General features: G+C 37.5%; 1 protein-coding gene and 1 long non-coding RNA gene across 2 annotated transcripts; one reads left to right on the top strand and one right to left on the bottom strand.

Moving 5' to 3' along the window:
• Nucleotides 1–3,331: 3,331 nt before the first annotated feature.
• On the bottom strand, nt 3,332–6,750 carry LOC127835308 (uncharacterized). The gene is made up of 4 exons (XM_052361667.1): nt 6,498–6,750; nt 5,516–5,603; nt 5,157–5,350; nt 3,332–4,303 (listed from the first exon to the last, which is right to left on the bottom strand). The coding sequence occupies exons 1-4, from the start codon at nt 6,706–6,708 to the stop codon at nt 4,026–4,028; spliced, it is 771 nt and encodes a 256-aa protein (XP_052217627.1). The 5' UTR covers nt 6,709–6,750; the 3' UTR covers nt 3,332–4,025.
• Nucleotides 6,751–6,801: 51 nt separating this feature from the next.
• On the top strand, nt 6,802–11,663 carry LOC127836140 (uncharacterized). Its single transcript, XR_008028620.1, has 4 exons — nt 6,802–7,067; nt 7,377–7,470; nt 11,152–11,262; nt 11,572–11,663. It is a non-coding gene; the product is annotated as an uncharacterized LOC127836140 (long non-coding RNA).
• The last annotated feature ends 1,609 nt before the right edge of the window (nt 11,664–13,272 follow it).

The raw sequence follows: 13,272 nt of genomic DNA, 5'->3' as shown, positions 1-13,272 counted from the left end.
TGTAGTACAGAAGTAGTCACTTAGTTACAGGAACAACAGCAACTTAATTTATATAATAAATTAATACTAATGAAAGCTTAAGTAAAAATGATGATGACCATCATCATCATAATCATCATCATCATCATCATCATCATCATCATCATCATCATCATCATCATCATCATCATCATCATCATCATCATCATCATCATCATCATTATCATCATCATCATCATCATCATCATCATCATCATCATCATCATCATCATCATCATCATCATCATCATCATCATCATCATCATCATCATCATCATCATCATCATCACAGTTATTTGTTTTTAAATTCAAATAAAAACAATTTACATTAAATACAAGCTATTCCTAATTAAAGAAGCAGTAGTAGTAGTAGTAGTAGTTGTTGTTTTTGATATTTCATGTAAAAGTAGTTCTTTTTGTTGCTGTTGTTGTTGTTCTTAAAGAAAATTTGTTTGCTGATGATGTCGTCGGTGTTTGTCAAGATGATGGAAGTGGTACCGATACAGTTACTATATTAATGTCATTATTAAGGATTTAAGGTGGTGTTTTATGATGATAATGATGAAATTTGACGTCACAATAACAATTTATACTTATTACATGCACATAAAATTGTCGTCAGAATGAAAACACTACCGAAAAACCTTCTTCTTTCCAAAACCTGCATGTTTAGGTTCTTTGAACTTGTTTACAAATCCTTTAAGTCCCTCCCCACTTATAATATTTGTTCCCTTAAAGTCTTATTACTCTATCGAATGTTCCTTTGCTCGTGAAATAATTCCATTTGATGGAAACGTTGTTTATCAATTGATAAAAGTTATGTAATTAAAAGTCCTGTATCTTTCTTGGTATAAAGCTCGTTTACTTCTCTACTATATTGCAACGCATGTAGCAAATCAGTTTATAACATTAGACGTCGATGACTTAAAACATTAGACGTAGATGATTTTAAAAAAATAAACGTAGATGCGTATTTGCGAAATAAAATGTAACTGTTTACTAATACGTTATTTAATGTTGAACGTTCAAATTATTACAACTTATACAGCGGTGCATTTTAATCATATTAGAATTTAATTAAAATCAATCAATCAATCAGAAAAGCCCACATCACTCTATCATCCATAAACTTGTTAATTTCTCCTTGTTTACTTTTTAGCGCACGTCTTTAAACCTTTCATTTAAAAATCGCTCATATTTCATAGAATAAAACCTGATTCATTTTCAAATAGATGCTCTATACAAGCAATGTGGAGCCTTCTTACACTCAAAGTGAAAATCAATAACTGCAATAGAAAGTGTATTAATGGTTAAACTTATTATGATAATCTCTGATCCATTCAAAAGAAGTAGCATCAATGCATGTTTATTATTGACACGACAAGACATTAAAATCATCGTAAACATTAAACATAAACAACCATTCATCAATGCTGTGAACGGATGGTTTAAATACGTAGACAGTCATAAATTGTGTTTACCTATTTTAATTACTTATGTGATCAATGAAATAAAATAAAATTGAATTAAATTAAATATGTTAATATGCTTTATACACTTATACAATTATACATATGGACTGTGCTCCGTGAAAAAGCGGTTTAATGCATGTGCGTAAAGTGCCGTCCCAGATTAGCCTGTGCTGTTCGCATAGGCTTATCATTGACGACACTTTCCGCAAAATTTTGACTTTTGCTAAGAAGAGACTTTCTTGAAACGAAAATATCATGAAAGCGAAATGTCGTCCCTGATTAGCCTATGCGGACTGCACAGGCTGTTCTGGGACAACACTTTACGCACATGCATTGATCCCCGTGTTCACAGAGCACGGCTCATCAAACCGAACGTGTCACAGTTTTGTTTTTTTGTTTGTTGTTAGATTTTTCACTGATTTCTCTGTTTTCCACGATATGCATTCTCGTCAAGGCGCTCACTTTACCAACTCTCACTTACCTTGGTTTGTTGGTTTAGCAGTTCTAACTGAACATACATTGGCCAGAAGCAACGGCCTTGGCGTTTAAAGATCGCTGTGTCGCAAAGGTTATTGTGTCCGCCTAGCGATCGGGAGGTCACGGGTTTGATCCCCACTGTTTGAGCGTTGTTAAGTTCTCACCCATAGACAGCAAGTACTGGCTAGGCCCAGGCAACGGACTCAAGAGCGTTTCATATAAGCCTAAGACTTTCTATGCGATCGAGCTAAAAACATGGTTTTAAACTAATAGATGCCTTATTTCAATAAGAGGTATGGGGAGGATGGCCGTAGAAAGGTTTGAATAACCAGCCCGCGCAATAGTAATGTGACCTAAGACCGGACCGAGGAACCGACTCGCGACTCTCATATTTGGTGCCAAGCACTCTACAAACTGCGCTAATCCGTCTTAGTAGGGACGAAACTTTCTCCCGGGGGTTGGTTCTCGGGAAATTCTTCCCATACATCCAAATCAAGTAGGACATCAGTGCAGTTAGAACTGGTAAACCAGCTTACCAAGGGAAATTAGTCGCGTATGTTTTTCTTCCTGTCTGTGTTCGTCCGTCCGTACGATATGTAGCAAGTAGGGTACAATAATCATGTTACAATGATTCAATGTTCGAAGGGCAGGGGGCATAATTTTCGAACAAGTTTTAACGAAGCCTGATGCAGAATTGCACATGCGCATCTTTTTCATATAAGGTTAAGTGAATGCATGTATTATTGGTGTACCTTAAATAGTGTAGGAGTTATAATCGGCAATCGAAAAATTGTTTGTCTACGGACACACAGACGGTCAGACAGACAGACAGGAAGACGGACGGGCAAGGACAGGAAGTAAAACAGACCTAAACACACACGAATATTGCGAATCCAGCATACCCTTATACTTTGTCTTGACTAAATCGATGGTTTTAATTAAATGTATAAGTATCCATTATTAGGCTGCAGCTTTGAATATTTTGAAATAGTTTACACAACTAAAGATAGACTTCAGGTGATCATAACATGCAACGTAGACGCTGTTACGTACGATTTGGAATAAAAACAAGAACACGCTTTTGTACCAATTCAGTTTTGTTTATTTTATATTAATATTAGATTGTGTTATTTTAATTTTAAACGTAAATAAAATATGAATTCATCGCAACAACTTTTTGTATTACATATAACATATTCAAACATATTTACATGTTATTTTATGTTACATATATACAAATATATTTACATATACAACATATTAAATTATATATTCAAATATTAACATATTTAGCAACCATTAATAATAATAACAAAGGCACAACTTTGAACATTATGCGATAAAAAGATTAATAAGAGCAGCGTTTTGGGAAAACTGGGTTTAATGCATGTTAACATGCAAATCAGGGACGACAGTCTCCGCTTTTATGGTATTTGTGTTTAAAGAAAGTCTCTTCTTAGCGAGAATCCAGTTTGGGCGGAACATGTCGTCCCTGATAAGCCTGTGACTTATTAGATCTACCATAATTAACAAGCGTTGAAGCGAACACGTGTAAATGTCGCTTGTCATCGATGTATGATATTAAATCGTTACGTATTACAAACGAAATGTTTATCAATACTTGTCATACATTCAAAAATGTGTGAATAGCATAACTTATGCATCGATACCGTATTATTCGCATTTGTTCATCCCCAAAATGTACGCTTAACAATTAAAACATTCACAGAAGACACATATGATGATTTTGGTACAAAATAAGTCGAATGAACAAAATAACATTCAATATGGAAGCACACTGGAGATTTTCTCCCACAAAATCAAAACACATGTGTTATTGTATAAATCCGCCCAGACCTCGACGTCATTAGATAGAAGGTCCGAGTCAACGAAACGTATTTGTAACATCGTCACAACTAACGCATGCGTTTGTTCATTTCGTTGTCACAGACGAACAATTGATGCTTATTACAAAGGGTTTGCGAGCTTTTTCCGACATCTGGATGCGTGCGCATTTTTTTCGACGAGAACCGGAAACGGCCAAATGTGATCACGAGATTACATGACGCTGCATCTATCCTGGAGGTCACTAGTTCTTTTATTGTCGGGACGTCGCCCGTTCCAGACGCCGACGTTACGTGCTTCCGTCATTATAAACTCCTCGACGTCAATGCCGTTAAAAACTTCGATTTTGTCGAGGCTCATGCGCGACGTGCCGTTACTAGGCATGGTCTCCTTTGTTACGGCCGTCCGCTCATGCGCGCTGAGTGCCGCAGCGTCCAGTGGGCCTCCGAGGTAGTCCCGGGTGGCCAGCTCTAGGTTGCATTCCGGGAGAGCTGAAATGAAGACACAAACTCTTTGCTTACAAAATATACGTTATTTTATTAAGTCACTTTATATACCTTGCGAAATGTGTATTACTAAATTAAGTTTATTTAATCAGTAAGCTATTGCATGTTTCGGTGGGTTGCGTCTCATGAATTGGTTGTGCGACAGTCCCGCTGTCACAATCATACACTTATATATTTATTATATACATGTACCTTATTATAGCCAAATGCAACGTAACAAGCCATCAATCAAACAAAGTATTAATAACTCGATACAAAAAGGAGAATGTTGTAGAAAAAGCGAAAACACAGTTTTTCGATAGTTCAAACCAATGAATACGGAAAATGATTTATAATCGTCAAACAAACGGGAAACCTGTCTATTTTGTCTATACTTTATTTGCACCAATGTTTGAATGTGATTATAAGGTGATAAATAATTTATGCCAACACGTATCTATGGATATGGGCCGTGCTCTGTGAAAAAGGGGTTTAATGCATATGCGTAAAGTGTCGTCTCTGATTAGACTTTGTAGTCCGCACAGGCTAATCAGGGACGACACTTTCCGCTTTTATGATATTTTTTTTTGTTTTACAAAAGTCTCTTCGTAGCAAAAATCAAGTTTTAACGGAAGTTTCTACCCTGGTTAGCCTGTGCGGACTGCCCAGGCTAATCTGGGACCCACATACATAATCCCCATTTTCGCAGAGCGCGGCTCATATATAATTAACACCACAGCGTACCTGTGGATATGTTATTAACACAACTATGTTCTATAGATATGTTGCCAACATGTACCTATATGCAAATAAGGACAACACCTAAATATGTGTATATTTAATTATTTCCAGCACGTACCTCGGATGTGATTCAGCAGATGAAAGGTCGGAATGACAGACTGCGGGTCCAACATGTGCAATTTGACGAACAGTGTGTTCATCGCCATGTTGTATTCCTCCTCTGTCACATGACCGCGGACCATTTTTTGCACCCATCCCATCGTCCAAGAGGGCTCCGTCATGAGCTCAATAATACGGTCCGCCCACTCCGGCCTGAAAGTAGTTCGTCGTTTTTTTTTATAAATTCCCACATGGTCGACAAAACGGCAAACATTCGAGGCATATTTCTTACTATTTCAACATAAGAAATCCACGAAATTTCTTGCCAACGAATTTAAATAATTAAACATTATTTAAAAAGACAGAGAAAAAGCTTACCCATCATCGTCAATGAATTCTTGCAAACTGATGTTCGTCCGTGCGTCTCTCACTACGGACGGGTACAGAGCGCAGTACATGGAGAACCCTGGAGAAAACAACAACAACAAATAACAAGTCCGGTCGGACTTTCGAGGTTTCGACAGTAGTAATATTACGGCGTTCAGCTCACTCTTTTCCTCGAATACCTGGTTTTCCAATGCTAGAATACTTAGTGATGCCAGTAAGTCTCGATTGGTCATTGTCGGCTCGGGTACTACTTACATGTTCCCCGGGTACTCTTAAGTATACCTACATGTACCCCGGGTACGGTAAATATACTAAAAGGTACCAGGGCAATTTAACGCTAAATCGGTCGTTGTCGGCTTTTTATTTTAATTATACTCACATTTATGTCTATTTTCTGTTAAATGGCCTCTATATTATCGAAACTCATACTCAAAAGCCTGTTGATGCAGTTTTTTTTAAAGATAAGTTTGTTTAAAATAATCGGTAGCGCATTTTACGACATCGGACTTAGGACGGACATACAACTCGGGTACTGTCTAATATCGACCGGGTACGATAAAGTATATTTACCGTACCCGGGGTACATGTAAGTAATACCCGAGCCGACAATGACCAATCGATCGCCAGTAAGTAATAACTGCCCTGCTGGAATCAGAGGCAGGAGAGGAATGGCCATAGAAAGGTAATCGACCAAATAACTATTTAATGTGTATATTAAAATTTAATCGGTATATCATTCTCCTGAACTTAATGCATCTTCAATTATCAAAACAGTGCAAAATGAAGTTAAATAATATAGTTATGTTTTACTTTTTCATTTACTTTTTCTTTTCAATCAACATGAAATAGAAGGTCAACGATATCCGACTGAAGGTTTGTGAAATTGCATCATTTATTTAGTGCATTGTCCTTATTATATTTATTATGTAGATACTTTTTTTGTTAATAAACAATGGCATAAATCAATATTTACCCAATTTCTTCCAATGTACACTAGTGTACAATTCAGTCAGCACATTTTCCAAGTTATTCTTTTCGATTATACAGTAAAACTTGTACGGATCATCTCCTTTTGAAATGGCCTCGCATATGACTGCAACTGCTAGGCTGTGAATCGGAAATCCTCGTAAATCTTCGTCGGTTATTCGGAGATCGTTCGTCACTTCCGGAAAAAAATACTTCATGAACACTTGGGTGTAGTTTTATGCAGTTCAGCAACAGATTCTTGCGTCACTAAATCGACGCCATTTTTAAATGGCGTCAATGATTGCATTAAGGAGGCAGTCTACAGTTTTTTAGCCTTATCTGCGCATTGGCCCCGGTCAATTTCCTGAATTTAAGGTGTATGGCCTAAAACAAATTGTTTTTTGACTCCAGGAGCTGAAATGTAAGTATAAATGGTCAATATTCTAGTAATTTCACATGTTTTTAGTAATTCGAAACTAAGTGACCTGAATTTTAGTCAACAACAACAACATGCTGAGTGAGAAGTAAACACATGTACTTCCTGCTTGAAGCAGCCGGCATTTGACAGATTTCAACGGTGGGTTTAAATAAGTTAACAGTGCAAAAAAAGTAAACGGTAATGACCCATTTTGTTTGAGTTAGTTTGAAAGCATTTGCTTTGATAGTGCAAAGCATGTTGTTGACTGTGTGCGTATTCTTACCCGGAAAGTTAAATGTGATTGCCGGGTTTATGTAAAAATGTGGTTTTTATGGGCAATTTCCGAGACCCCCGAAGAGGTCTATTTTACCCCAGATATAAATTTAAAGAGCATTTTCTGCCTTGTTTTGTGCTTTATTTTCAAGCTGTTGATGGGCCGCAATGAATATGGTCTAAATATATTTTCAGGTTGTGACTGAAGGCCTTGTTTTGAGGGTGTTTTGCAGACCAGTGCTTGTCGGCCTGGGGATTTTCCAGAAAAACTGTAGACTGCCCCCTTAAGGTAAAAAATGCCAAATTTCACACCCTACGCCGCATAGTCAAATGTGACTTTTTTTGATAAAATAGAATCATCAACACCTAAAAACAGTTTTCCCATTCAATTCTGACCAATTTGAGCAGAGATATTAACATTTCAGTAGGGGGAGGTAAGCCTGATTTTTGAATAAAACCCTACTTTGCATGACAGTTTAACCACTATACTTATCATAGGTGGTTTAAATTTACCTTTCAGAGAGTGAAATCTTCTGAATAGGCATAATAGAATGTGATGCTACAAAATTAAGAGTATTTACTTCACTTTTCTTCAGATTCATCTGTGCTTAAGACCCTGTGACTCATGGCCGCTGCTTTTTTTTCGAGTTTTCCCCCGGATCAGCTTGTAGTGAAACTGGAAGCTGTTCTGGGTGAAAAGAGTGAGTTGGTTGGTCTGTGTTGCCTGTGGACTGGTGAAACAGATAGGTACGGCTATGGTGTGCACCGTGCTGTTGTATCGGGCAAGCGCATCAAGCTAAAAGTCCACCGTCTCAAGTACTATCTGTGTGATCCCGGACACAGTGCACTGCAGCGCAATATCCATATCTCACACCTCTGCCACAATAAGCTCTGCATTAATATAGAGCATTTATCGTATGAGCCAGTAACTGTTAATAATTCCCGCAAAGTGTGCCTTACAAATGGTCAATGCTCAGGTCACAGGGGCTTCAGGGAATGCTGTCTGTGGTCTGCGGTAAATATACAAGTTAGGTTATTGTTATGTTGCCGTTTGCAGTTTGCATGTACTGTACATCACAAGTTTTTCTGTTTTACACTTTAAGTCCATAGCTATGGTCAGCAGCACTTGTAGATGGCATACTTTCAGAGGCATATAGACCGTCCCGGTACAGGGCTCTGTTTGCGTGCCGCTTTCTAAGGTAGAATCTGACTATTTTATACCGCACTGAGGCCTTCCTGCGGCTGTCATATTCCCGTCTGCGATCCTTGGCCTTCAGTTGGTTGTATATCATGCTATGTAAACTGATTTTTTTCCCTGTCACCTTTTCTGCCACCTTCATTGATGATTTGCTGGGCCCCAAAGACCTTGTATGAACTGCAGAATGACACAGAGCTGCAAAGTTTCTAGCATAGAAAGAAGTTTTGGGCGCATAATGAAACACAGATGCATTTAAGCTTTCACAAGCATTTGTGTTAAAGAGCTTTGCCACTTCTTTCAACCCCGTGGCATCAAATGTTTTATTAATGTTTCCTAAAACAATTTTCTTGTCACTCTCCTGGAGTGCTAGTGGCTCTCCATAGGGCAAATGTTTGTACGAGCTGGTCACTCGATAGGTGCACACTCGTGAGCGTTCCTTGCACATCTTGTGATCTCCGGAGAATCAATGCATGATGTTTTCTATAGCTAATTTGGCAGATCGAAGAAAAAGCTCATCACTGCAGCTCTGTTTTCGCAGTCTTTCCAGTTCAATGCGCACTCGGCAGCGGAGGCAGCTGGCCAGCTTACGCATGTATTCGTCTTTGTTGTACTTTTTTGGAATGGATTTGATGTCTGACTTTGCGGCGCGCACATGTCTTTCGAGAGCTCTCAGCTTGTGAACAAAGCACTTGTAGTGGGTGGCCGTCTGCTTTTTTAAGTGATTTGTTTGCTTTTTAAGCTCATAGTAATCCCGTATAGCCTTTGCCGATTGCGTACCAGAGTCGGTGGTTATTGACTTTACTGCAAAAGGACCATCTTTCACTTTATCCAATGACCTGTGAAGTAATACTCGCTCACTGCTTGCAATGGAGGCCTCAGCTGCAAAGGTTTTTGAGCAGTTATCATGCCTGCAGTACCTTTTTCTGCAATGCTTGTTGGCCATGGCTATGGCAAGTGGGAGTTTTTGACCTGTATTGTGTTCTACCAGGGCCCCAAAGCTTTGTGTAGACTTTTCGCATCCCCCCTGGGGTCGACATGTGTAGGCGACGTCAAATTGGATGTCAACTGCAGGTTCGAAGCCGGCTTTTATCATGACATTTGCGACATAGTCCTGGTTTAGTTCCAATTGTTTGTCGCTCAGTTCTGTTTGTGCTTGTCCCAAGTCATTAAACTTTTTTTGAAATGTTTGCTTGCATGGCGCCTTAATATTAAGCCATGTTAATACAGTAGCTACATCATCCATTCCAATTTTAGATTTAAGCACTGGCATTGCTACTAAATAGTTCAAAAATCCTGCAGGGGGGCCTCTTGCGGTCTGGATTGTGTCCGACATTGGCAATGTTTGCGAATTAAATCCACAGTAACTACATTTTACACAGATGTAGACACACAGACCAGCACGTGTAACTTTCATTTTCATGTTTGGCTTCTTACAACCACTTGCATGTACATCTTTAATAAGTGCCAGCATTTTCTCATTATTCACAATGAAATTTTCATTGCGGTCACACTCACAATCTGTTTTTTCTTCCTTTTCATGTTTAGGTCTGAGAGTGTATGCTAAAGTGTCTGCCTGTGCTAACCCTGCTGTGGTTCTGACGAATTGACTGTCCCTGGCTTCCTTGTCTGTCAGCCGTACCAGTCGTTTAGAAGCTTTCGGCGCCTCGGAACTTGCACTGGAAACTCCAGGTTGGTGTATTTCAGTGGATGTGGTCCATTTCGGCTTGTTTCCCAGCTTAAACTGGGTGGCTTTCTTGCCTCTGCTCCTGCGTGTGCTAATATTCCCCGCACTTTTTCTGTAATTAAAAGGCATTTTCACACTAAGTACAAATGTATGTCCAAAGTAGATAAATAGATGTTGACTGAATAGCAACTTTCACAAAATTATACCCTGGCCTATAAAGACTCCCACAAATGAAGGTTTTATCTGCAAAATATCACCAGGTCATTGTTTTGGGGCTCTAATCTTGCTTCAATGGCATCATATTACCATAAGACAAATATTTAGACCAAAAAATGTGAGTGTATTAAGACTTGGAACTTCATGGTCACATATGGCTATAGGAATTACCTCCCTTGCATTGTACGCACATCTGCTTTAGAGCTGCAGTCTCTGTTTCTGTGTGCCATAGGCTTAGTTGTTTATGAAAGTAATACAAAGTTGACTTAAATCAACTATTTATACAACATTTAGTGCCTTTCAAACCATTTAAACCCCTAAATGTGCATCAACTTTGATGAAAAGTGAGTAAAACACACTGATTTTATGGAAAAAATCATCAAAATTATTTTATTTTTTAACTTTGACCGGTGTTGTGAACAATTTTTTACTCAGGATGACTGATGACACTCATTAGGAGTCATTTGTGGCAATATGATTATACCTACATTTCATATCTGTGCAAACTGAGTGATTTTTAGACTTGGGTAGAAAACCCCAAAAATGACCAAAAAGTTGCGTGAAAATGCCGCCGCTGATATGCTCACTAAAAATAGTATGCAATTGTACATTGCAGTTATTTCACGAAGAAAACCACCCAGTTTCATCCAGAATTGACTGAAGTATACAAATAATTCAAATTTAGATGGGTTTAAAACTTTTGACTGCTATCTTAAGGAGGCAGTCTACAGTTTTTTAGCCTTATCTGCGCATTGGCCCCGGTCAATTTCCTGAATTTAAGGTGTATGGCCTAAAACAAATTGTTTTTTGACTCCAGGAGCTGAAATGTAAGTATAAATGGTCAATATTCTAGTAATTTCACATGTTTTTAGTAATTCGAAACTAAGTGACCTGAATTTTAGTCAACAACAACAACATGCTGAGTGAGAAGTAAACACATGTACTTCCTGCTTGAAGCAGCCGGCATTTGACAGATTTCAACGGTGGGTTTAAATAAGTTAACAGTGCAAAAAAAGTAAACGGTAATGACCCATTTTGTTTGAGTTAGTTTGAAAGCATTTGCTTTGATAGTGCAAAGCATGTTGTTGACTGTGTGCGTATTCTTACCCGGAAAGTTAAATGTGATTGCCGGGTTTATGTAAAAATGTGGTTTTTATGGGCAATTTCCGAGACCCCCGAAGAGGTCTATTTTACCCCAGATATAAATTTAAAGAGCATTTTCTGCCTTGTTTTGTGCTTTATTTTCAAGCTGTTGATGGGCCGCAATGAATATGGTCTAAATATATTTTCAGGTTGTGACTGAAGGCCTTGTTTTGAGGGTGTTTTGCAGACCAGTGCTTGTCGGCCTGGGGATTTTCCAGAAAAACTGTAGACTGCCCCCAAATCGTCTAAAGTCAATCCATTATGTTTTGGTTTACTAGGTCCGGAAAATAGTTCGAAACCTTTATTTTCATTTCTCTTGTTTATAACTGGACGTTTTAATGTCTTAAAAGAGGACACTCTTTGTACTTCGACATTCAACCTGTTTGTGCTTTTCTCAACTCCGGAGTTACTTGCTTTTGACCTTTTTGTAACCTCAGACAATGAAGTTACTCGAAAATAAGTAATCTTTACTTTCGTGTTCTTGAATGTCGTTCCATCATATCTTGAGAGAATTGTAGATGTCTGAAAGATATATAACGCTTATAGTAGTATTCCATCAATGTATTTGAAGAATGCGGATAAACATAATTGTATTCAATTTATGTGAACACAGCAAAATATAGTTATAGAGTAAATTGTCCATGACATTGCGCTTTGAAAAAAATAGTCTAAAAAAATATTTAGTTGTATTATATTATCTTTGGCAATATAACACTAAATAATGAACAATATGTGCTATTAATATACCGTGCTGCCATTTCAAACATGTTGACATTATTTTAATTCTCAAAGAGGCGTGCCTGACCCATGTGATATAATAAATGTGGGCCATATAGAATCAGTCGACATATGTCGCCTTCGTAGATCATGTGACGACGATATTAAACTAACATCTGTCGCAGTAAAAGTACATTTGTTATTGCTATATATCCATAGTTGTGGCAAAGCTATATGCATTATATTGTTAATTCGTTATTGTTTCTCATATTGCACTCGTAGTTTCGACATTCGTGCCGGAGGGTCTTATCATCAAATGCGCTAACATAGCAGATGCATGTAAGCATTTATTGTCTTCAACAAAGGGTAAACGTTGTTTGGTATTGTCCGTAATATATACAACCATTCTAAGAATTTGTGGAATGTGTCAAATTGTAAATAGTTTTATTGCATTTGTTGAGTGCCAGCATGAAAATATCTGACATAGCTGTTCATTAATTGAAGGAAATTTTTCACAGATTGTGGCATGATTTTATGTTTGTCATTAAATACTGCTTTTTTAATAAATAGCTTAAGTACAAACAAGAATAACATTTAAGAAAGAACAAAGGTAACCCACAACTGGGCTAAACCATTGACCCTTGGTGTAAAAGTCCAGCGCTTTAACCACTCGGCCATCCTTCCTAATATAGTCTTTGACGTAGTTAATACTACATACTAGTATAAGCAATCCTTGTTATATCCCAATATCTAACGATATCAACAGAACTCTCCAAATTATTCAATCATTTCGCATTTGTAAAGCTTGATAATTTTCAGGGTTTTTTCATCGTCAAGAGATGCATATAAAGGATTTTTTCAGATCACGGTAAATGTCAGTATTACTGTTTCCTCGCAAATATTATGACTACAACAAAAAAATTGCAAATCTTATACATATTTTTTTTAGTTTGTCAATTTACCAAAACGTGAAAAGGTCACTTTACAATAAATACATGCTCAATTTTTCAGACAGGAAATTAATGCATCTTTTTTTTATTTTTATTACTTACATGAATTACTTCATTGTTTGTTAAAAATAGATAAACGTATAGTTTTTTTATTTATGTATTTAATTTAAATTCATTAATCGC

This window comes from Dreissena polymorpha, chromosome 6 (assembly GCF_020536995.1).
Source record: "Dreissena polymorpha isolate Duluth1 chromosome 6, UMN_Dpol_1.0, whole genome shotgun sequence".
Classification (NCBI taxonomy): domain Eukaryota; kingdom Metazoa; phylum Mollusca; class Bivalvia; order Myida; family Dreissenidae; genus Dreissena; species Dreissena polymorpha.
The sequence above is the reverse complement of the archived record's forward strand: the minus strand, read 5'-3'. Positions and strand labels throughout refer to the sequence as shown.

Excerpts from the sequence above, each read along its gene's own strand:
- LOC127835308 (XM_052361667.1), bottom strand. The coding sequence starts at position 6,708 with ATGAAGTATTTTTTTCCGGAAGTGACGAACGATCTCCGAATAACCGAC. Across the intron at positions 5,604-6,497 it reads TGTACATTGGAAGAAATTGG|GGTTCTCCATGTACTGCGCT; the intron begins GTAAATATTGAT and ends TGTTTTCTCCAG. Across the intron at positions 4,304-5,156 it reads TCTGCTGAATCACATCCGAG|CTCTCCCGGAATGCAACCTA; the intron begins GTACGTGCTGGA and ends TCTTCATTTCAG.